Source organism: Falco peregrinus, chromosome Z (genome assembly GCF_023634155.1).
Source record: "Falco peregrinus isolate bFalPer1 chromosome Z, bFalPer1.pri, whole genome shotgun sequence".
Lineage (NCBI taxonomy): Eukaryota > Metazoa > Chordata > Aves > Falconiformes > Falconidae > Falco > Falco peregrinus.
Genome location: NC_073739.1, coordinates 60,014,823 through 60,041,238, shown reverse-complemented (window position 1 = coordinate 60,041,238; position 26,416 = coordinate 60,014,823). Strand labels below are relative to the sequence as shown.

The window sequence follows — 26,416 nt, the reverse complement described above, 5'->3', positions numbered from 1 at the left end:
GTGATCTGTTGCCTGCACGATAGGTACACATTGTGCTGTAGTAACTGGATGGAAAGGGGGTAAGGTGGCCTTCAGCAATACACATCTGGTTCTGTGATGCTTTTCTCAGAAGAAGCAATGTTGTGCCTGTTCAGTGCTGGCTGGACAGCACTGCCTGCAGCTAATTGCTACATACTGATGGAATTAAGGTGTAGCTACTCCAATTTCTCTTCAAAGGATGCTCAGTGAGTCGTAGCATTCCTGTACAATGTTATGCCCTGATGTGGTATTCTCAGGCATACTGCAGAGACCATCTTTTCCTTGTGGGAACTGCAGTGATTGAGCTCAGTGGAGGTGTCTGAGTAGGCAAATTCTTGGTGTAAATAGAAGGGAGGTGAGCACAGGAGGTTTTCAGGAACCGAAGTGTAAGAAATACTTTGCCATATTGCTTATGCCATGATGGCATACTCTGATGATACTTCACTGTTTGCTACATGTAGCATGTCCTTACTTTTTGTGTGCATTACACACAATGAGGGCAAGGAGCGGGGCAGATGAGCAGCAGCTGTAGTAAGTGGAGCTTGTACGCTGAATGAGGTGTCACTTCTAAGCATCACAAAGGGGTATGCATGCCTGTAAATTTGCCATATTTTTATGTACCTTTCAAAACTGAAGTAATTAAAAACAGAAATGTAAATCTTCAGCCACATGTCCTTACGTGCTGTATAGGGTTTCCCTGTCTCTTCTCAGCAAAGGCATATAGTTTTGTCAGGTTACTTTGTGCCACCTGTTTTACTTTCTCCTTCAAGCACATTTGGTCAGGAACAGGTAAAGTTGACCTCCAAATTAGTATACCTTACATTTTGCCTAGTTTTGATTTTACAATACCATTCTTAAAGGATTTGAGAGTAGGTAATTGTATTTCTGATGGGTTTGACAAGATGTATCGCAGTTATACATGACTAAATACACATTAAACTGTGCTTTTTCAGATCCTTGTTCTTTTTATTAATGTGCTGTTTCTAATGCAACAGAGCATGTTAATTTATAGTCCAGTGTTGGGGACAAGAAATCCAGCTTTCTTTGTAATTCATCTATTGTCATAACATGCTCACTTCCTTACAAGTTAACTGGAAGTTGGAATGGTTTTGTGCTTTGGAGGATGAGTCATCATATTATGATTCTGAGTTTGACCCAGCTAGTGAAATTATGCTATGTCATATAAGGATTAGAATTTCTATTTAGCGATCTGAGTTATTAGAAGTAATTTATATATGTAACTCAGCTGATTTCTACTTAGTGTCCATTTTTCATTTGTGCAAACTGAATAATAAGTTCAAAATTAGGATCCAGATAAATTATGTTGGTGTCTCTATTATGGCTAGATTAGGGAGACACAAAGCTTGGAATATATAAGTACTTTCATATTTTCAGCAACCATGGCTCTCTTCATGTTTTAAAAAGAAAAGCAACTTAAAATAAACTGCCTATACAGTCTTCCTAGCACCAAAGTGTTAAACTGTGTCACTCTATAGAGTTCTGATCTTTCTTTGACTGTTTATTGCGTCCTTGTCCTAACTGTTTTAAAATGAGAGTACAGTTTTCCTACAATGCTAAAATATATGTATGTATATTTTGTTGGGTTCTTTCTCACTTCCTGTGTAGTCTTTTGCCTTCTTTATGTCCATCTTGTCCTAGTCCACTTAAAAAAATCACATCACATAAATCATCTTGTGTCAGATGAAGTATTCATATTATACTAGTACTTTCTTATTTGTAGAAATTGAATTAGAAAGTAAAATAGTGACTGGAAGATCTTTGGGTTTGCAGAGTACTGTGAAGAGCAAAGAGGAAATTAAATCTCAAGATACTGTTAAACATAACCAGAAAAACTTCCAGGATGTTGTGGATGATCAGGCAAGTTCTGATCGTAGTATTACTAAGGAAGACGCTGTACTGTTGTAGTTGTGCAGACACAGGTCATTAGTTACTGTTGTACTTGCACTCAGTGCAGGTTCTCCTGAACTCTTGTTGTATATTGTATATGCTCTTTTAGCATAGTCTATGCTTATAGCATATATAAAGTATACACTCTTTTAGAGTAATATTTTTATTTAGTGGATGCATTTATTTTTGTCTCTGAATAAACTGATACTATGTGTTTTTAGTAGCATGAATAATGGGATGTCTCAGGCAATTAATATCTTTTTTTCACTGAAATAGGGAACTGAGCTTTGTTCTGTTTTTTTACACCAAAATAAGCATTCCTTCAGGGAAGACCTTGTGCAAAAGACATTAATTAATTTAGTATCAACTGTTACAGCCAAGTATTCAACAGAATGTTAAGTTAAAGGTAGGACATGCTATCTTGATTACAGAGCTAACTACATCTTTGCCTCTGTGGTCTTTTAGAACTGATCGTGACCTGCATGTTTGCTGATTCTGGGGTAACATGATACAGCTTTCCAAGTTCTCAGACTGAGCACTGGTTTCTAACCCCTAGGCATCAGCAAGGGCTACTCCAGCAAATCTGGTTAATCTACTTACCTTTTTTCAGGACCTCATGCCCAATGGTAAATGCTATAGCCCTATAGTAGTCTTTTATCGAAGTACTGTACTTCCCTCCTATGGTTAATACTGAACAGTGTAAGGGGGAAAACACTGTAAACATTTTGTCTGCAGTTCCATTTTACAAAAAAAATGCTATCAGGTCTTATTTCATTGACTCTTTCAAGTAACTGTCTTCTCTCTCAGAGGGCAGACTTTCATCATTCAAATATAAACCTTCCCAGTCTGAAGGTCTGAAACGTATCGATGTGTTTTAGACTGTAATTTCTCACTTGTTGTCTGCAGTGCTAATAAAAGGGTTCCTGTCCCTGACTGCCCAGTGGAGTGGTCAGGGTTGAAAACAATCTTTTCTCTCAATGAACTGAACTTGTTTGCAATGCAGACCTACAACAGTTGCGGTGGTGTAACAGAGGAAGTGGTGGAGTGAAAAACTAGGGTGGGACCTCCAAAAAACTAGGTTGAGGAGTGGGGTGGGTTGCAGTCTTTATAATGAAGCCAGTCTGGTGGCAAACTATTGCCAAGATGGCCAGCCTGTCCTCTCCCTATCTCCCATTCTTTCCTCCTTCTCTTGGGTTGCATCTGGAAATCATGTGCCAACAACATGAGTCTTCTACCAGATCAACCTTCAGACTATTCTGGGTGACAGGGGGAAAGAGGAGGGGAAAGAAACCTTTGTTTCTACCACATCAGCCAGCCAAATCAACTTGTCCCGTAGCTGTATGACTAGGAGCAGGGGGGAATGTGTGGCTGGTGGCAGGTGGAGGGACTGGCTGCAGGACCCAGCAGCTGAGATCAGCTCTGGCCACTGGGGAACCTCAGCCAGAGGCAGTAGTTTTAGGGAGTTTAAGCTAGTGTAGGTAGGTCGCTGCTGCTACCAAGGAGGAGATCCTGTCTCCCACAGTGCTCCACCACCACTCCCAGGGTCACCAAAACTACTTGCAGAGCCAGGCTTTGAACTAGATCAGGACCTTGATTCAGATTTTAATAATATGGTTTTGGGTTTTGGTTGTTTCTTTTTTTTTTTTTCCCTTCCAATGTATGTTTTATAGCCAAAAGCTCATTTTGGCACATGGGATGGGACTAGAAGGAATTTTGGGGGGACAGGTGAGACTGATTCTGTTGGCTCTGAAATTAAACCCTGAGGTTTCTGTTTCATAATACATGATGAAGTGATCCAGCAGGTTTCTGCTGGGAATGTGTTTCCTCCCCTCCCCATTCTTAGACACACACTCCTGATGCTTATTTTGCAACAATTATGGCACTGGACCGATCCAACTTGCTTGTCTGGTTTTCCTCTGTCGGGTGGGTTGAATCTGCTCATTGAAGGGGCTGATGGATGCCAGAGGTAGTGCAAGGTGAGGAGGGCTGTGCGGTTGAAGATGGGGAAGCAGAGGGAGAGACAACCCTCCTAGCATTATCTGGCTGCACCTGGAGCCAGAGCCTAAGGGGGAAGGAATGGGGAACCACATCTTCTGGTTGGACCTTGGCTGCACTAAACCAGTCTGGTGAGCTCTGCAGATGGAGTGAGACCGAGGCTCCTCAGAGGTGCTTGCTCTTTTCCCTCCTTGCTAAAAGGCATCACTTTTGTCTTTCTGGATGTTTCTTCATCACCCTATTGATGATTTTCAAAAGTTATGACTATATGTCTCAGTTGCTGAGTCTCAGTGTAGATCTGTAATCTATTAGAGAGTTTGCAATTATGTAATAGCAGGACACTGGTATGAAAGATCTACAGTCCTCCAGGTTTGGGTCTGAAACATTCACATTTTCTGTTGTTTTAAGAGTTTGATAGTATACTAGGAAAATTAAAACCAGAAAGCTAAAATTACGTTGAAACAGAGTGTAATTTTCTCTGTAATTTATAGGTTAAGAAAGTGCAAATAAAATGCATAAAGTAACTTAAAAGTTGCAAAAATAGAAAATCTGATTTACATGCATTGCAAGGAAGAAGAAAGAAAAATGCTTTGCCATTTTTGTGACTTTGTCTTTAAAAAAACCACCAAGTTGTTGATGGTTTGGCAGCTGTGCAGCTGACGTCAGCTCTTCCATTGTGAAAGATCTGCTTTCTTTTAGACAGCCTTATGGCATTTCATCAAGTTTTGGTGATTCAGCTGAATTAAAAAACAACTGGATTTAAGTCTAAATTCCCCTAACTGCTAAACCAAACATATTTCTGACCACACAGTCATGGCTAGATGGCCTGTCTTGAAGCAGTATTGAAACTTCATATCCCACAGCAGGTAATTTTAGTTTGAGAATCAGGACTAAATGACATGGTGAAAGGAAAAGTACCCTTTAATTCAGAGCTGTTAATCAGAATCTATCAGTACACACTGCATTTTTTTAAATCTGACTTGCTAAATTTATTAATTAAATTTAGTGAATTTCATAAAATCTTCCAGACTACACTTGTAGCATCACTTTCTCTTCAAAAAGAATTTGAGTCATCTTTAAATTACAAAGATGTATTCAAAATAAATATGTTGTTGGGTGGGGCTGTTTTAGGCTGAAAAAACTTTTACCTTCATTTAAAATTCCAGACATAACCATAAACTGAAACTTCAAAGGCATAATAAAATTGTAGGCTACTAATTGTAGTCAATTTATTTTGAAGATATCTATTCATAGAGGCAGACAACCAAGACAGAGAACTTGTAAAAACTTTTTCCGTTTTTTTTCCAAACTTTTATTTGCCTTGAGCAAAATTAATCAAACTTTACATTGCTCTCCTTGACATTTGAAAAAAAGGCATTACCTTGTATATTGTGCTACTAATTGCCAAAATAAATGATTGCTTATAAGGGGCTATATCTGCTGTATGCAGAATGAATGTATGACATATTACAACATTTCCGTTCTGGGACTGATGTATCATTCATGGGCATTAAAATTGCATTATAATGACTGTAGCATTATATGTTATATTCATACATACACCAGAATAATCCATCTTGGTTAAGGAATAGACACTCTAGGCTCCTTTAGGCCCCATTTATTACTTATTTTGCCCATGTGAAAGATGATTCCTGAGACTTTGCAAGCCAGAAGTGATTTCTTCCCCAGTTTTATTACTGATAATCTAGCTGATCTAGCTGGTTTAGAATTATTTAGAAAAAAAAAAAGAAGGTGAAAAAACAGTCCCCAGCAATGGAGTTATTCAGTGGTAGCAGAAGATGCAGGTATGCATGGATGAGCATGCTTTGTGTGGGCTTTGAATGGGATAAATATACTCCATGTGTGTGCCAGGCTAAGTCCCAGATGTTCAGAGTCAAGAATGTGCAGAAAAGCAACCAATATGGTCGGCTGACTGATCTTACATAGTGACAGCTGGAATGGGAGAATGGTCAAATATGGGGAAAAAGACATGCATTCTTTGCTTCTGCAAATTTCCATTTCTCTACAAAATTATACATATGCATGCTCCCATCTGGACTCTGTCATCTTTTTATTATAAGAAAATCATACATTGCAATGACCCGGTCTAGGTTTATAAGGCAGGCGTTGCCAACATCTGACCTTAGAGCTGTGCGTGGTCCTCAACCACTTCACACAGTGCTTTTCATGCTGGTCTGACAGTCTGGGCAGAGCTTAGCTCCACTCTGTTATGGGAGATGGCTGTTCCAGCCAGCTCAGCTGCCATTCACATCAGACATGAGTGCTGTTTTTCTTTTGGCTGTCAGCTATATGAAGTTTCTGGGGTGTAACTCTTGCTGTTGGTACGTTTGGCCTGTGGTTGCCTTGGCTCTTAGCCTGCCTGCATGTCAGTGTGAATCATCCATCACTGCAGTATTAAATACTAAGTATATAGGGATTGTACCTTTGGTGAGCCTCATAAATACTAATCTCCATGTTTCCTTTGGGATGTAGATAATCTTTTTTAGAATTTAGAAATGTTAAGTCACTTGATAAAGTGTCTAGTGCAGTATCACAACTGGAATTCAGAAATCCCTCGGTACTGCTTGTTTTTTATGCTTCCTTATATCCTATACTTATGTGAACATAACAGTAATATTTTATATTTTTATGCAGGTCTTGACATAAATGTTAGATTAATTTTTTCAAATTGAATATCTCTGAGCTGGAAACCTTAAAGTTTTAATTGTGCACAGGGTGTTAGAGTCAGGCTCTGTTATTTTTGACTTGAACAGTGCCACCTTACAGTGATGCAAGTGGGATTTGGATATTTCACACATAAGGCCATCTTAACATAGTCTTTGATGTCTTCAACAATTCATAAATATTTTCCCATTCAGTTCAAAAGACTTTGAATATTTTTATTCTTATTTTTCCATCAAAAGTGGAAGTCAAGGGTCTCCTTTTACTGTCATATTGTGATGTTTGACCTTGCAGGCTCTATTAATGTTTGCTCTTATGTAGAACTACATTATATTTTTTTTATTCTGTGATTTTATAAGAATGTAATAATTCACCCTGTGGATATTCACAGGCATTTTTACTACTATGAGTAATTCTGGATTTTACTCAATTGTTTGTGTGGTGGGTTTTTTTGTAAAGATACAATCTGTTGTAAAAGTCAAGGTGAATACTTTGAAACAGGGATGAGAGTATTTTGGTATGCTTACTCTTGTTGAAATTAAGAAGAGCATGCATTTTGAAAGGTAAGAGACTGAGCATGATATTCTAGTATAAATCTTTCCTTTGGAATCAAACACTGCAATGAGAAAACTGAAATTAAAAGGTGTAATAGTGATTCTGTATGTTCACAGTGTTCAACTAAGTGAATTAAGATAGGTGAGCTTTACTGGGTGAGTTTGTCTATGGCACAGCCTTGAGCTTTGTCAACATGATGGTAGGGTGTTATGGTGTCTCAGGGTTCATCTGTTTCTTCAAGATCAGTATTCTATTCATTCTTCCAAGGTTAAGGTCATGGCCATTCCTCAAATGTTTTTTTTCTTTGAATAAAGTAACAGAAAGACTCAGAGTTTTGTAGAAAACTCATTATTGCCATAAAGCATCAAAAGGTCACAAAATGTCTTTCCTCGTTGAAATAGCAAAGCCCCTTATTTTTTCAGTAATTCATTATCACAGTATAGGCTGGGAGAGCCCTTGACATTTTCAGAGATTCCTTGTTGAGGTGAAGGAATCGCTCCATACATCACAGTTCAAAAAAAGAGAAATCAGTTGAAAGTACATATATGCAAAGGCCTTGTTAGCCCATAGAGCCATCCACATTTCAAAGCGAGTGTAGCAAGCTTGTCCTTTCTTCTGGAACATTTTCATAGACTCTTACGTTAATTAAGGCATCAGACCTGCAAACACATGTGCAACTTCAAAAATGTGCCTTATAAGTGAGGATGAGCAAAGACAAAGATTATACAGATATAACTGAAATGGAAAGATCACCACTTTCAAAGGGCTAGTACTGACAAAGGAGCTATCATTTAGAAACACTGTAGAATATGTAATTTCTTTTATTCATTATAGTCATGAAGGAAAAAACTGTTGCCTTTAAAAGGCTGAGAAGAAAAGCAAAAATTAATTGTCTTTACCTGTGTGAGGAGGTAGAAGTGTAGATGGAAGAAGGTGCTTCATATGACTTTGAGCCCTTTCAAAAAATATGTAACATTTTCTTTCTAGTAAGGAGAAGAGTTGTCTTCTGCAGTAGAGACCATCAGTAACAACAGTGGTCCATAGCACTGTGGAAGGCCTAGAAGTAACCATGAAGAACTTGCTCAACTCTCATATTGATGGTGCTTGTGACTGTGAAGAGGGAAAATGCTACTTAATTAGGCAGTGCTTTTCAAAGCTACACCTTGTAACTTTTAGCTTTGATTTCTATGAGATTTTCTGTCTTTGGTGCTTCATAAGAAGGCAAAAGTCTAAGAAGCGCTGCATAACCTACTGATTATAGGTTTATTAATGTACAACAAGCAATGCCTATGTAAAAAGCAGTCTGTTCACAAACAAGGTACTGTTATATATAGTTTCTTTAAAACAGTGTAAATAATCTGCTTGTGCTCAGAGTGTTGTTTGTCTATTAAAGTCAGACATGGAAACTGTGATATTTAACTTTTCCCGCAGTAGAAGATTATTTATTTTTCTATATTTCCCTGTATATTTTCCCCCAGAAAGACTGAATTTGCAATGGATGTAAAACAGCTACAAATCTAATAGAGCAAGTATTTATCAAGGTTTTTAAATATATGTATTTTCTGAGACATGCAGTAGTCTCTAAATTTCAGCTTTATTGTGGATGATGGTGACTGTGAATGTTGTAATATGTATCCATAACATATTCTCCTGACTGCTTCTCCACCTCTTCCCATTTCTCTGTCTCTTCCCAAAATTCCAGTTGTGGAAGTAGCAGTTAATTCAGAGGAAGTACAACGAAGTTACTTCAAATCATACATCCCAAGAAAGAATAGGCTAGACATTTATAGCGTTATCTATTATAATCAGGAAGCTTTACAAATTTCCTGCATTTTGTGGAAGACCTATCTAATATCATTTTGACAGTTCATTAGCTGAGATTTGCTGAAGTTCAGCAGTTACCAATAAACACCTTAAGACAATTTGCAGAGGATCAAACTGATCCTGGTGAGATCAGCACTTTTAGCCTGAATGAATTTCTTGTGGGCACTGGATCCCAGAGCTGAATCAGTTGCAGGAGGAACACAAATTGCATCGATGGTAAGAAAATGTATGCGCTTTGCCAGAGCAACAGGGAGAATTTCTTAAAACTCCTGCTGGATTTTGCTTTGTCTTACACATTTCTCAATGAAAACTAAGCAACCAGCTGCTTCACAGAATCAATTCTAACAAAAAGTAATTTTTGTTATGAAGTTTCCATTGTATGAAATGCTAAAAATAATTTTTCAGTACAGCACCATCTACAAAATTTCTAATGCATCCATGTAAAACAGTGCAAAATTTTCTGTTTATGAGCAAGTGGTAATTTTGCCTCGGGAATCCTCATTTACTTGTATCAAAGACTTTTTATGCTTCTGTAGCTATAGGAGATCTTCCACCCTCCAATTCCATTTATAAATGTAAGGAGAACAGTGATGTGTTTACATACTGTTGTCAAACAAGGCATTTAAAAAGAACTTACGTTTACAAATGGAAGATATATAAGGTCTAAGTGTGGCTCATAATTGTAAAAATATTATCTATGCCTTTTTTTCTTTTATTTTTTATTTCTCAGTAAAATTTTCTTTGCAAATGTCTTATCTTGCAGGTAAGTAGTTGATTCGTATGACCGGTTTAAGATTTTAGGGACTGTGTAAATTATATTACTGCATTAGAGACAATCGTGTTTTTCAGCGTGTTTGGAAGAGACTTGGTTTAATATCAGTGGAAATGAAAAATGTAGTACTGTCACTGCTCTTAATGCTATAACCACTGTGGTGTAGTGTATATATTAAAAACTTGAATGATGTTCAATATATTGTTTTCTGATATTTAAGAGGAAAAAAAATCTCATGTTAAACTAAGGCATGTCGGTGCTTAATACAAAACCATAAAGCAAAGACATTCGAATAGAATGGAAATCCACTGTCTTTTCTGACCTAGTCCATAGATTTGTACTACTTCTATTATGTGTGCAGCTGAACAATGTGAAGACTACAGCTTTCCAATTACTAAAACAGCCTTCACTAGAAACAGTGTATGCTGAAAGATACTTATGTATTATGTTCCCACATTAAGCCTTCCTGCTACCTCTGCTGCCTTCTCTCTGTTCTACCCAGATCCAGGTACTTCCAAACTGAGAAATACTGAAAGAAATCTGGTTATTTTTTTCATGTACCATTCTGGTGTTTATGGTGTAATCTAGAGTCCCTAATCTGGACGTATTTATAGACTGCCTGCAAGTCAAACTATAGACCAGATTTGCAAATGGAAACCACCCTGTGCCTACAGAATATTTTGCATCTATGAATGCTAGGAAAAACACATGAATCATTGAATTAAAATTCAGAAGGTAATAAAAAGTTAAGAATGTTCCAAATGTTGTACATGCTAAATTTGGTTACATCCTTATATAAATTAGAAGTTTTATGTACAGATTTGGTATGAGTGGAAATCAAAGTTACCCAAACCCACCCAAATATCCCATCACCAAGTTAAAGGCTTATTTTTGGTATGGTCATTCAAAGCATTTGTATGTATTATATGATGTGAAATAGAATATATGGAGAAAACCTCTATCCTAGAGTTTCATACAGTCTGTTGGGGAGAAATCTCTCCTGAAAGATGGAAGATACCAGTTCAGAACCCTTTGTAACAGTAAGGATAACACAGGGCATGAACGTGGGTCCTCAAAGCCCAGAAACATATCCCCAGTGTTGGGCTAGATTTTTTTGGAAGGGGGAGAAAACCTCTTATTTTGTCAGGTACATCCTCATGTAAATGTAACCCTTACTTTTCAGTTTAATTTTCTTTTTATGAAAAATGTATGGAAGTTAAACATTTAATTAGTCTGAGCCATTTCTTTATTTCCAATTTACTGAAAATTAAATTAGTTCAGCATTGAATTGGCATCTGTTTTGAATTGCTTTAGGGGAAAAACAATAATTTATATGGCACGCAGTTAACCAGGGCTTTCGGTATGACCCGAGAATTTCCTCCTTCAGAGAGGAAACTAATGGACAGTTGGAAAAATGCTGTTGGAGGAAGGTTCAGAAGATGTGGTTGTGGGAAGCAGCACTGACCACAAAGAAAAGTTATAGGGTGGCTTCTTGAATTTTACTGCAGTGAAGTTATGGTTCATTTCTTGACTTTGTGTTTCCCTTTCTGGCTGCATGTCTGTTACCTGACATCTGCCTTATTCTGTTGTTTCAGTGCTGCAGGGAAAACCAAGTGATACATTTAAGTAAACGTTTTATAGATCTTAACTTCTGAACTTAGTGACATGGATTTTGCAGCAGGGAGACTGACTCTGGAATTCAGTTTTCTCAGCTCATCCATAAGCCTCAACTTTTGGTAACATTAATGGGATTGTGTGCTTTTACTGATTTTTTTAAAAATTATTTTTCTTCAGCTTTTTCTTCTGAGATGGTAAATTGTGTATTGGCACTTTTGTTTTTATTTCAGAATCACTTTTATTTGGGGATAATCTGGGAGGTGGATGGGTGGTTAAAACATGTGTGTTGTTGCCAGAAATTATCGTTGTGAATACAAATGGGGAAGCCTTTCACATAAAGGTTTCATGGAAAACACACTGTGTCTACTGAACTGTATGGATAAGGGGAATTTAGCTTCATTTGTTTGATTAAGAGAAGTTGGTAGGGTGTAAATTCCTTCTTTGTTACTACTGATGCTTAACCAGTCTGAACCAGAGCCCACTGGAATTAATGGAAAGGTTCCCATTCGTTTCAGTGTGGGTTTTTTCAAGCCCTAACAGACCTCCTGCTGTTCCACAGTTGAGCATTAGCAAGGGACAGTGAGCCTGCCAATCATGCAGGTTTTGTGTGTGTGTGTGTGGTGAGATTTCTAGGAGGTTGAAGACTGTTTCATGAGGGTAATTTTTATGTGGAGTTCCATAATATTTAAGAAAGTCTCTGTTTTTTTGCCTACTATTTCTGCTATTGTAGCACAAAAACAGGCTACGGTGATTTGGAGGATGCAGTGTCTATTGGTAGAAAAGTAGTCACCAGTGATTTTTTTAAATGCTTGGGTTTTCTTTCTTTTCTATTTAATGGGCATCATGTAAGTAGATGTTTTAAATCGTGATAAAAGAGTTAAATGATTTGCATCAGAACAGAATCTGTGATGTGCAAAACCTTTGATTTATTTTAATGGAAGCAGTAGGAGAATGATACCATTACCATTTTTCTGACAATGTATAGAAGCTGGTGAATACAATAGGGATTTCTTGCGTGGCTAAAATAGTATGTTGATTTTAAAGATGATAATGAACCTACGAGAAAATACTCTCTTTCTGTTTTGGTTTTGTATGTAAGTGGCTTTTGGTTCACCAGTCCCAGACTTCTGTCTGGGGATCTCTGTGTTTTTTATAGAGTACTGATCAGATCACAAGAGGCAGGGAGGCATAAGCATTCCCTTACTATGAAAATAATACTAGTTATTGTTTGTTTCTTTTAAGATCTAGTGGAAGTAGCCTGAGTGGCTTTTTCCCAGTGTTTGGTTAAACTACCAAGCAGAATTTTGCTCCAGGACATACAGAGTTGTTCACCTCTCGCTATTAAAAACATTTCTACAGAGTAAAGAAACTTTTTTTAATTACTCATAATGATTTAGAGTATAATCTCAGCAGAATTTAAAAAAAAGAAAAACAGCAACCAACATCTAATTTAGCCCCTTGAGACTTGTCATTGCCAGGTGACACTACCTTTTGAAAGCCTGTCTTCCTGGAGTGGCAGTCTTCAGTGAGCTGACAAGCTCTACGCACAAGATCAAATTATTTTAAATGCAGTATCTTTTTTTGGACATATGCATAAGCTGCATTACTGCATGCACTAGTTTCTGCAGTTCTGTAGTTTCTTGCCTTCTGGCTGCATGCTGCAACCTTGTTAGGGCTGTGTTCCTTGCTCCGAGGGCATATCTGACAGAACCCCATGATGTGCCTTTTGTCACACTTACAGATCTCAATGTCTCTCCAGCCTCTCCTAGCAGAGATATGTATGAAAACATGAGTGGTCCCAATGATACTCCCAAAGATCTTTGCAAACAAGCAGGGCTTTATTGCAACACTGTCTTAGTGACAGTTGTGGCTTATGCGGTGCCTGCTGACAAGATGAAATCTCTGTTACCATCACATGGGGGTAAGCATGGCAGGGGACCAGCAGCTCAGAGAGGTCTTCTAACTGTTCTGATAGCAACAAGCTGAGAATCTACTAAAAAAAAAGATTTTGCAAAGCCGTAGAGTAATGTGAGGGTTTTTGACAAAACATCTTAAGTGATTGAAAAAAAGGGCATGTAATTGATTTTGAGAATGTAACCAAGACCCTATTTGTTCAGAGAATGTGGTCTAGTCTGGTTGGAATATGACTGTTACTGGCAAAAGCAGACAATGAATTTCCTGAGTAAAGAATGTCTTACCCAGTGTTCCAGCATGTATGAGATTTTCTCACTGTAGGTGCACACTGTGTGGTAGTGCTGTTTTGCATTGTAGGTGATGTCTAGTCAGGTCAGGTAGGGCCTGCAGTCACACTGAATATGCTAACAACTACCAAGATGATGTGGTTTCACTCAAGATACTTCCTGAGGTCTGAGCAGTGAGCACTCTAACTATATGGCCTGTGTGTTACATTGATATGTCCCCTGTCAACTAAAAAAATAAGGTTTTGATTATTTGATTGCATTCGGCTCAACATCACACAAGAAGGGAAGAACCTTAGGTCATGCAGGGGATGGAAGCAGCCTGGTCCCTGGAGTTTCATAGAACATACAAATTTAATTAAGCAGAATGTACATCTGGCAGAGGATTTTAATTCATGAGAGATTGCATGTCACCCAACTTTGTTGCTGGTTTCTGTACTTTTTCAGCCATACTGTATTCTTTTTGAGATGGGGAGACTAGAACTACCGTTTTCCAGTTGCATAGAACTTTTTGCTTTGATTATGAGCCCTTTTCTATTAATTCCTTGCACTCAGTTTTCTTTTTGATCAGTGCTGTCTTAATTGTGAAAAAGCATCAGCTCAATCTGTGACGAGCCCAAGGTTTCACTCTCAGACAGTTATGGGTGATATACAAGCCATAATTTTATATGTGAATTTTGGATTGTTATTTCACACATGCATCACTTTATCTGTATCTAAGTTAAATTTCATTGCCTATTTAATGCCTACTCACCCAGTCTCATAAGGGCCTTCTGTCATTATTTACAGTCATCTTTAAATAACTTACGATCATCCACAGGCTTTGTGATCTCACTGTTCAGTCCCTTTTCCAGGTCATTTGGAATATGTTCAACAGTATGGATCCCAGCACAAATTCTTTTAGGAATCCAGTGGTGGCCTCTGCAGTGTGAAATCAAAACTTTTGATTCCAGTTTTACTAGATGCTTTTGTATCCCCATGAGGCTCTTTCCTCTTGTCCCATGGTTGCTTAGTTTCTTGGCCGAGATGGCCATGAGGTATGAGAAGAAAATTTGTGTTCTGTATGGAACATGTTATGTATTATTTAGATATTGGATTGGAAATACCAAATAACTGATAGGGAGTATTGCATTGCTGCACAAAATTTGTGCTAAACTGGAAGTCTTGAGGACTACAGAGGTAATTTTTAGTTGCTAAGAGAATACCTAGGGAATCCTCTGTGTGGCATGCATTGTAAACTGTGAGGTATCAAACTATTTAGACATCCAGGTAGTGTAATATGCACAGACACTTGTGTTACAGGAAATATTGGTGATATACTTGCTTTGGCTGAAAACTCTTAAATGTACTTTACACCTGTAAAACAGTAGCAGGTACTTATTATTGTGTTTTCATTATATAGATTATATTATATATTACAGAACATATATATGTTATATAGATATATTGTGTATTGTTATATAGATGTGTTTCTAATTTGCACTGGGAAGAGTGTGAGCCATCTAAAATCTTAATTCACCCTAGGTTTTGTGGCTTTTTTTAATGCATGCTGTTCAGTCTTTTCCATCAAGCAGGTTGCAGTTAAATGGAGCTTTTTGTGATTGTATTTTTCCTGTCATATGGCTGAAGCTGCCGCTACAATGTATTGTCATATAAATTGAAATATAGAGAATGCTGATATTTTGTCACTGCTTCCTTTTGGAAATACACTGCAAAAGTCAGTAACTTCTAACATCCCTGTTCTGCAGATGAAAAAACATAAGTAGAAGCTTCAGTTGCTTGTGTTGACCATGAAGGGCACTGATTATCTGTAGTTGCTTATGAAATAATTTTTTTATTACTGTGTAGGGTATTGGAAAATTGAAGAAACAGTAAATCTGACAATCACTTAAACTATTTAGATTAACTCTTTGGGCAGGGCTCTGTCTCCTAAATAAATAATAAGTTAATGTTCATTTGCCTTTCTACAACATTGCTGTCATGTACCAAACATTGCCTCCCTGCACACTAGTATTGTAGACCACAGCGTACAGAAATGTAGCATGCCTCAAGCAATATTGTTTTGGATCCTTTAAATCTTGTGGTCAGGACCTCACTAAATGGCATGTTAGAGAGAACTGTGTGCCTTTTGATCTCTTACCAACCAAGAAACTTCTCAACATGGATCGTTTTCATCATCTTAATCATAGACTTAAGGCAGAATATTTTATTTTTGGGTGTACTGTCTATTTGTATCTCCACATTTTAGGTTTCTACCAGTTGCTTGAGTTGGTCTCTTTGAAAGAAGGAAGGAGAGCTAGAGGACTGAGAAGGGTAATTGATCTATGCTTATTAGATCTGTGCAAATATTATATATATAGATAAAGAATATATATTCCCTTTTTTAAATCTCAGCTGAAAATTTGCAGTTTATCGTTTTCCTTCTTATGATTAAAATTTACATACCAAAGGTTAAATGAATATACTCTTAAGAAATATATTACATTTAATAAAATGTTTCCACAAATTTATCTTTTAGACTGAAGAATGAGGGTTTCTTTTTTTTAAAAAGAAAAAATCACATTGTACCTTTTTTATTTTTTTCTAACCTTGCAAATTTACACAATATGGGTGTTGCCTATCCTTATACCTTTTTTTACAAATTATGGTTATGTGGTAGTTGAAATATGTGCTTTGCAAAGTAGAAAGCAAAAGATTGAAATAAATGATAGGAAATATTTGCAAATATGTGACAGATCTGAATTTTCCCAGCCTGCCTACCAAGTACTGTGTTACAGTGGCTTTTTATTGTTCTCTTTGCTATTTTTTTATTTTGCTTGCATTAGGAAAACTGCTTTTTTTTTTTTTTCTTTTTCCCAGTGTTTGTTCTTGACTGAATATAAAATATTTCAGAGTCTATCAGTGAAATCTGTCGGGAACATCATAAGACTTAGGAAAATAAACAAGCTGGATTTATAGGCCCCATACAGGAAGAGGAGTAGAGGGCTTCTGATAAGACATCTAAAGCTGTAAAATGTAGTAAAACTGGATCAGCCCTTCTTTTTTTTTTTTCAAAGGGTCACAAAGTTATTTTGGTGCACAGAAGTAGTAGAAGAATTTAGAAGGTTTTGAGTTACACAGAAAAGAAATGGATTTTCAGATATTTTTGTCTTTTTCATGGTGGTCAGATAAATTAGTATTTTTTAATTTTAGTTAAGTTTCTGATAGGAAAATAAGATTGTATGTACAAAGGAGTAGATGATTGATTCTCAAGCATACATTTGATCACTAGGGAAGAAATGTGAAGAAATGTTTCTTCCTGTGTTCTCCCCCCAGAAATCATTGCCCAGTTGGACAGGTAAACTAATGAGTTAAGCAGAAGGCTTAAGTGTATGCAGAAATACATGGGAAGACAGTTTTTTTCTCTGGAAGAGCTACCCACCTAACCTGAATGATGTGTTAAATCAGGAGTACACATGGGATACTGAATGAGGTCAGAAGAGCTTTTTTGAAAGGCTGGGAGGAAAAAAACCAGAGCTAAGCACATTGCATCATTTTTTATGATCTTCCTTGTGCTTAGAAAGTGAAGTGAAAGAACAGATAGCTGGGCAAAGTAAGCAGTTTTGATTTATCTTTTCTATTTTACTTTGAATCACCAGTTACTAAGTACTTTTTGGGACACACTGCTGGATTTAATGTACCAAGTATCTTCTTCAGTATGGCAAAACCTGCCACTTGTAACATTTTATGTAAATTGTAGGGGCTTTTTTAAATTTAAAATTGTCTGACTAAAGCAGGAAATAATGTAGGTATCAGATTCTGATCTATCACAGTAGTATAAAGCTAGCGTGAATCCATTATTTAAATTCTTTCCTCTTGATTTATGTTCTGGTATAAGTGAAAAACAAGCCTTAAGCAAAGAACTGACTTGTCTGCAGTGGTATGGACTGATCTGTGCATTGGAAGCCATTGCTAGTACAAATTAATATTTTCATTTCTTTACATTATCCCTCCTTTTAAGACTAGCACTGAAAGTAATCTAGAAGTGACTCATGATGTTCACATATTTGTAAAACTACAGTTAACCTGTACGATATGAATCATATGCTTACAGAGGAAGGCAACCAAGATGGTGAAAAGCCTTGAGGGCAATACTTATGAGGAGCAGCTGAGGTCACTTGGTTTGCTCAGCTTGGAGAAGGCTGAGGGGTGACCTCATCGCAGCCTGCAACTTCCTCAAGGGGGGCAGAGGAGGGGAGGTGCTGATCTCCTCTCTCTGGTGACCAGCGATAGGGCACGAGGAGATGGAATGAAGCTGCGTCAGGGGAAGTTCAGATTGGAGTCTAGGAAAAGGTTCTTCACTGAGATGCTGGTCAGTCACTGGGACAGGCTTCTCAAGGAAATGACACCAAGCCTGTTACAGTTCAAGGAGCATCTAGACAATGTTCTTAGCCATATGGTTTAGTTGTAGGTGGTTCTGTGAGGAGCAGGGAGTTGGACTCGATCCCTGTAGGTCCTTCCAGCTTGAGTTATTGTTTGATTCTGTGGTTCTATACTTATCTTTTGTGAAAGTTTTGACCCTTTCAGTTTAGTGTATACAGGGATTAAGATAATACAAGGGATTGCATAAATCTGCTTTGACATAGCACTTTCTTTTGTAAACAAAATATTTGGCTTGTCCTGAAAAAGTAACTTGGTAAAACATCTTGTGTATGATTAGGCCAAAAATCTGTCTAGCTCATTTTGTTGCTGAGAGTAGCAGTTGTGTAGGAAGGAGTGTATGAGGGCAAGCACATAAATATACTTCTGTTGCCTGACCCCCCCCACCTGCAGCTAACGGAGCTCCCGATCTTTCGGTTGTGATTTTGGATATAAGAATCCTTGATGGATTTTTTTCCCACTTTGTGAACCCTTTTTATCACTCCACCTGCATAAAATTCTGGCATCCACAGCATCCCATGGAAAGGAATTCCATGCTGAGTTTGGGTTTGTGATAAGGAAGTATATATTGTTGTTTATTTTGAGCATGTGACTTCATAATTTATTCTACCCCAATTAGAAAAGACCAGTTGTTCCTTATTCAGCTTATTATGGCCACACAATTTCATAGACCTGTGTCACATCCCTCATCAGTTATCCATCTTTGAGGAAGAAGAGACCTATTTATTTAGCCATTGTCCCCACAGAAGCTGTTCCATAGCTTTAACCTTCTTTGTCACATCTCTTTGTATCTCACGTGGTTTTCCTGTGTCCATTTTGTAACATGGGGATCTAAACTGCACAGTATCCTCTGTGAAGCACAACAAGGATCTGGGTGATTGGCATAGTGTCCAATTCTTTGCGACTTCTAATACTGCTTTTGCTTTTCTTGACTGCCACTGGGCATTATGTGCTCATCACAACTTCACAGACTCTTTCCTAAATAGCAATAGCTTGTTCAGAGCACATTCTTCTGTATATGCAGTGAGGATTGGCTTTTTTGCCTTATGTTCATTATGTTCCATTTTGTTTTACTTTGTGCAGTAGCACAGCTTAATGCACTGAAAGATCATTCACTTTTTAGAAAAGCCCCATGTATTCGCTGGTTGTCTTTCAGAATGTTATTTATATACTTATCCAGTAGTAAATGTTTCAACATCCTGGCTGAAGAGTATGCTGTGGATTATTCAAGTTATCAAAACAGCAATTATTTTTGCAAATGCAACTAACATTTTTGACTTATGCTTTCTGAGCATCTTGCATAGATTTTTCAGAGTTGATGACATTTGTCTTCTGAAAAATCAGGTCTCTTGAAGATATAAATTAGCGATTGAAAATTATTTAGGCTTTTACATCCTAATTTGAAGTATACATCTGTTTATAGAGACAATGTATGATAATGGGAATAAAAGAACTAAGCTGAAGTTTTCGTAAGTGGCAAAGGGCCAGGCTTTTAAAGTATTTAGAATATAAACTGCTTTTGCAGGTAATGGAAGTTGGTCACTCAATTCCTTTTAAAAAGATTGTTAAGACTAAGGATGGTCTTGAAATATGATATAAACTCCAAAGTTGCTTAGTAAGGGCAACAGGTTCTGAAGGATTTGGTTTTCTATAGAGATGTAAAAGCTATTTGAATATTTTTGATGACCTACAACTCCAAACAAAACATTAAAATATTTCAATCCATTCATTGTAGCATTAAATATTTGAAAATAAATACCAGAATAAAATTTCACTGCTTTTGTAACTAATAAAAGTTGTATTATTTTCCAAGACACTACTGAAAAAGAAATATGGCAGATGGTGAGGCTTTGAAATTGAGCTTCAGGAAGCAGTGCCTTCTGTTTGAAAATAAGAGAATTCATGGCAGAGGCAGTGGGATTTTTCTTTTAAGGTAAAAAAAAAGCTTTAGTATTTCATTAGCCACTGATATACTCAAGCTCAAATGCCAGAAAAATGTAATTTCTAGCCTCATTGCACAAGCAAAAGCATTGAATTTTTAATATATAAGTCTGTAAGGACCGTATGCAGGCATGTGAAGGCAGACTGGATTACACAGGTCGACAAAAAGCATCTGTCCTCTGACTCCTGAATTAGTCCACAGGCTGTTGTTACCGCCTGGTCACCCATAATGGAAAAAAAAAAAAAAAAAAAAAAAGAAACACCAACAATCTAGAACAGATGTAGAGGTAAACTGCTTAGATGCGATGGGAATGAATGTTTTATCTTGCAAAGGAAATAAAAAGAATGTGACTTCTTTAGTTGGCCAAATCAGAAAAGGGATCCCTGTAAAATTCATATAGTGAGGGAGAAGGCTACCTGTGCATTTTGCATTCCACCTGCACTAGGTGAAAGGTTGAGCTGAAGAATGAAGACAGAGGTGGAAACTTAAAAGCTGGGCTGAAGACAAGGAGGAGAAAGTCAGGTAAATGCAGGGTGAGGAAGGAATATCTGAGCTTAAAGTGAAAGGCATATGATGGGAAGAAAACTCATATTAAGCAATATTTTTATTTATCTTAGTTCTCTATGTGGTGCTTATATAATGTAATAAACTGGCAGTCCTATAAATATCCTCTGTAGAGAGCATTCAAACAAGCATCAGTCTGTTTTCAATGGCTGGTGTGTCTGATAAAAGTTGACTGGTACTGCCTGGGAAGCAATACAGTACTGGTCTGAATATACTGTCTGAATAATAGTACATTTCTTTGGCACAGGACAAGTGCTTGCAATGGGTGAGTTAACATGACTGACAGAGTTCTGTTTATAATGGCTCAATATGAGGGAATTGATCTTTTTCTTTTCAAGAAAGATAATATTCCACCTAACAACTTCAAGTACAAGCTCTGGTAAAAGCATTTCTTAGTTTAGGAGTTTGGTTTTACCTGGGCTAAATAAGGGGGGGTAAAAATTATTTTATCTTCTTGAGTCTTATTGTAGGTCTCATGCATGGCATGCTAAGAATATTTTTCAAAGTATAACTAAAAATACAATCTTTCATACTGTTTATTCGAAGTACGTTAAGTAATTCACCTTGTGTAATACTATGGCTTCACATACTATGGCTTCTCAGCAATCAGAAGCATATTCTCCATGCTAAACCTTAAAATCAGAAATGCAAACTCACATAATTTTTCCTTTAGAACAACCCTTAATATTGTGATTTTGAGATGTATTGTTTAAAAAACATGTCTGTGGGGTTTTGATCTGCTGAGTGTCTTTCACTGTGCTCTTTAAGAAAGTAGATGGCAAAGATGCAAACAGTATGACAGAATAATACATAACAATGATGTTGAAAAGTAAGCAATATTAATCTTTAAACTTTCATATCTGCTACAGACATCACATGGGTGTGTGTGGATTTATCTTCAAGAAGAGATTATTCTGGGGGTATTTATGAACCCCTTGTTTTTACAGGGGTTTGGGTTTTTTTGACCTTCATCTTCAGTGCTTCATGATCTAAGATGAGTTGAATCCTCCATAATCTCTGCATCAAGTCCCCCTTAGTACCTTATCTGGGAGCATTATACAAGTCAGATGTAAGCAGGGAACTTGGTTATGCACAAAAAGTACTTATTAAAGAAAAACTGACTGAAAGTGTGAAGCACAGTAATAAAGTAGAAACTTAACTGGACCTTCACAAAAAATAGAGAGATTTTGTCCCAGCATTTCCTTTCCAAACTTTCTGTTGCTGTCTTATCAGATGTGTATTTGCCCCACTGTGATGTACAGAATCTACTCTTTTAGAAACCTCTAGTTCTGCTTCTAATACTGGATTCTCACATGATCATTGTGAGAATCCATCGCATGGGTTCTCTTTTTCATTTCAGTGGTAAAAATCTGTCAGCTAAGTCCTTCAAATTTCCTAAACTGATTGAAAGTGACCTCTTGAAAGATGCCAGAAAATCAACACTGTTTTCTCTCCACCTCCTGGTATCTTGTTTCTAGTCTGATTATAGAGTTGCCTTCTGGTATTCTTTTGGTAAACAGGTATCAACTCATATAGTTAATATAAACCTCTTATATTTCATGTCTTAAACTGTCAGCTTGTTTATGCAAGCTGATATGCAGTCTGTCTGTCTGACTCCCTTTGTTTTCAGTAAAGAACTGGTCTCCTGATCATCCCTGGTGTATGCATGTTTTGGGCTTTTTCTGAGCTCCCTCCTATAAGGAGCTTCAGGTTTTCTTTTGGGAGGGAATTGCACATAGGGGACACTTCAGATTTTTCTGTCATGTCTGGATATAGGGCCACATCATATGTGACTCTACCAAAGACAGCATGAAGACATGCTTCATGCTGTGTCATCCCACAGAAGTACCTCACTGGCCAGACCTGGATGTGTGTGTATTTTAGCCAGCTCAATTCAGAGAGAGAGTTTTCTGCATGTGGGTACAATTCAGGACTTGGTACTTGGTCCCCTGGAGTAGCATTGATTCAGGAGATCTTTCAGTCCTATATTCCTAACTGGGAAAAGATACACACACTTATATGAGCAAAATTAGCAATTCCAATCATGACTATTCTTAGTGTAGATACATGAGATATGCGTATAATATCTGTATACAAACTGAGTGCAGTTATCTGGACTCAGGTATGACACTTTCCACTGGTAACATTTTCAGGTGCAGTTTAAGTTCTGAGTTAAATACATACAGTAAATCATAGCACAGATCTTTGCACATCTATATAACAAATTTTTTATCCAATACATAAAAATAAATTAATGATACTGCTTTGTTTTCCAACATAATTCTAAAAATTACTTCATTAATATGCAATGTACCTAACTTAGTTTACTGTTTCGTTAAGGTCTTGGAATTGACAACAGGACTTCTTTACCGCAGAGCAGTTCTTCTCCATGGGATGATACACTTTTCAATATATCCATCCATGCAGCGATCCGACATGGAAAATGGAAGTTATTAACTGGATATCCAGGTAATGAAGTAACTCCATTTTGTACAGTGTGTCATATCTCCCACTTGCCTCAAACACAGTTTAATTCTGTTTAATATATTTTAATTTCTTTTAGTTATTCTGTTAACTTCTCAGGTTTTTGATCATGTGCAAAAATCTAGAAGGGACGCTTCCAAGATGCAAACAACATCATCTTTCATCTTGCAAATATTTTGTATGCAAATTATTTTCACAGTAGTGTAGAAACTATCAGGATCATAGAATATCTCAAGTTGCAAGGGACCCATAAAGATCAAGGAATCCAAGAAGAAAGTCCATGAAATTAATTGATATGAAATTAAGTGACGTGGAAGTTTGAATCCCAATGGTGCACCTTTTTTGTATAAATAGGACTCCTGTATAGGTAGGCCTGGACCAGAGAGACTCTGTTGCCAGGCTAGAGTTAAGGAATGCAGCAACAATCACTGTCCAGTGGCTTGTCAAAGGACCTAGTGAATTTGTTGATTACGGTATAACTACATCTCCACACCGCTGGTCCATATATGAGAATTAACCCTTGGTCTGTTCCTGTTTCTGCAGGCTGTAGCCATTGGTTCCCTCCACCATCTTTGTTCAATGAGTCAAAAATTGAGTCATCTGATCCACCGACAAAGAGACTTTGGCTGTTTGATATTGTTCATGATCCTGAAGAGAAAAATGATTTGTCTGAAAAATATCCTCATGTCGTGGAAAAACTGCTGTCACGGCTTCAGTATTATTATAAACGTTCAGTGCCTGTGTTCTACCCTGATGAGGATCCCCGCTGTGATCCAGCAGCAACAGGGGCTTGGGGTCCTTGGGCGTAGTACACAGCACTGCATCCTGCAGAACACCCCTGTAGCAGAGTCTGGTTTATGGACTCAGGGTCCTAGTCACGTATTTCTTACCTTGTTCATTAAACTACTGCTAATTATGAACTTATTCCTTGAGTAATTCAGTATTTCTTACTCTTCAAATATGTTGGGAACCTTATTTTGGTCTTTTCCCCCTCTCTCCTTCTTAGCAATTGTATGTGAAATATTGGCAAAATTATAAATCTGTTGTTCAAATATTCTTTGTCCAGAATACACTTTTAATGATAATTAACCAATAATGATTAAAAAAAAAAATTAATGAAGAAAGTTAAAAACCTTGAAAGAGTTTACTTTTCTTAAAAAGCTGCCAGGAATCATGGCAGCAGAGACATGCTGAATGCATCCTTCTTGTGGAATAAACTGATTTTTGTTTTCATGTTTGTCCAGAAGACAAATTGTATTGGAAGCTGTTACATATCTGTAAAGAATACGAAAAAATTCCAACAGTTGACATAATAATTTTTGCCTTTAACATGCACCTCCATCCAGAAAAGGGAACAGATAGAAATCACCCACAGTAAAAAAACCCAAAACCTCCCAGAAACCAGCAAAATCCCTATTCCTTATTCACTGTTAATGTATCAAATGGGTGTAGAGACTGGTGGTCAACTGGAGTGCAGGGCTGTCAGGCAGAGGGATCTTCACAGGCTGAAGAAATGGGTGAAAAAAGACTTCATGAAGTTAACAAAGGCAGAGTCCTGCACTTGGGGTGAAACAGCCCCATGCAGGAGTACATGATGGGCTATGACCAGATAGAAAGTGTTTTTGTGGGGGAAAAAAATCTAGGCATCCTGCTGGATAATAAATAGAACAAGAGTTGCCATGGGGCCTCTTAGTGAAGAAGACCAACCACATGTCGTTCTGTGTAAGCAAGAATGTAGGCACCACATCAGGGAAAGTGTCTGTTCCTCTCTATTCAGCACTGGAGCATAACATCATATTTTGGGCTTCCCTGTACAAGAAAAGTATTGACAAATTGGAGTGAGTCCAGTGGAGCACCATGAAGATGATCATGGGAAGGAAGGCAAAGAAGGGGAGGCTGAAGAAATGGGTTAGTTTATGCTGGAGAAGAAAGAGGAAATTGCTGCTTCAGCTACCTAACATGAGAGCATGGAGAAGATGAAGCCAGACTCTTCTCAGAGGTGCACAAGGCTGAAAGGCATATAAGGTACACATGGCATTCCAATTCAATATTAGGAAAAAAACTATCACACCATGAGGTTAATGAAATACAGTAACTGCAGGGCTACAACATCCATATCCTAGGAGTGTTCAGTCCATGGTTGGAGAGGATCCTGAGCAGTGTCATCTATCCCTAAAGTTGGCCCTGCTTGGGTGGTAGTGGTGAGGAACAACCAGGTACCTCCAAAGGGCATGAATTTCTGCATGAATTATTCCATGATTCTGTGATGAACAAAACCTTACGTTTATTGCCTGCCTGGTGAGTACCCTTTCACTCAGATTTTGTTTCTTTATTACCATAGTAGAGACTTTTCACCCTGAAGTGGGCTCTCAGCCATGAAGAAACCATACCAAGCAGTATTTCTCAGTTACTCATCAAACTGTTGCAAGATCAACCCACCAGTTCTCACAATGTCTCACACCTTGAGTCTGGCCAGAGTTCTGGTACTGCTTCTTAGTGTCCTTAGCCAAGTTCTCAGGCTGCAGAGTTCTACCTGTTATCCTCTCCAGAAAGTAGGGATCTAATTACCTGTTTTCTGGCTCCAGGACCAACTCCTGTAAACTGCACTAAATTTTGCACACCTTTCCCAGTGTTCCCCTCAGAATAGTTGTTCTAATTGTTAGCAAACAGATTCATGAAGAGACAGACTTGACAGAATTTGTACATTTTTTATAATTGAAAGATAAAACATGAAGAAGATGAAACTTAAGAAAACTTAAAATGCATATAAAAATGAGCAGAAATTCCTGCTTTCTGGTACAGTTGATTCTCCATTACACTGTCTTAAATCTAGCTTGCCTTTTCCACCTTTGATTTCCTACAAGTTTAAATGAAGCTAAAGCTCTCCAAAAGCCTGTTCAGCTGTTTGTCTTTTTCCCAAAGAGCCTCATGTTTTTTTCTCTCCTTTGTCACTTCTGCTTCTTTATTTCAGTACTTTTTTCTATTCTAATTCTTTCACTGTCTTCAACCATGAAGATGGGGAAAGAAGAAAAATTGTTTGGGATGAAATAATTCTTCTATAGTGGGCAAATGTATATTCTCTGTGGTCTGGTTGGATGTTTTGAACTCTGTTTCAGACCAAGGTTCAATATCCTTCTGCAATCAGCCATCCGTGGCTGAAAGCAGATGGTTGCAGCAGTATACGGCCAGGGCCAGCACATCTGATAAGCTCTACAGATTGTCCCTCACCTTCTAAACAATTGCTCAGAGCCTCAGAGATTTAACTTCTATAACTTTAGTTGGCTTCAGTTTTCTCTTTGATAAGCTCTACAAATTGTCCCTCACCTTCTAAACAATTGCTCAGAGCCTCAGAGATTTAACTTCTATATCTTTAGTTGGCTTTAGTTTTCTCTTCCATGAGGTTGCACAACCTTTCCATTGGGGTCTTTGGGCATAGTG

The 26,416-nt window shown here is 37.5% G+C and overlaps 1 protein-coding gene across 1 annotated transcript in view; it reads left to right on the top strand.

The window, feature by feature from the left end:
- Window positions 1-23,902, top strand: part of ARSB (arylsulfatase B) — a 67,379-nt gene extending 43,477 nt beyond the window's left edge. The window contains exons 7-8 of the mRNA XM_055791569.1: window positions 22,835-22,963; window positions 23,522-23,902. Coding sequence (XP_055647544.1) covers window positions 22,835-22,963; window positions 23,522-23,787 — 395 coding nt within the window. The 3' untranslated portion in view covers window positions 23,788-23,902. The remainder of the gene's footprint in view (window positions 1-22,834; window positions 22,964-23,521) is intronic.
- The last annotated feature ends 2,514 nt before the right edge of the window (window positions 23,903-26,416 follow it).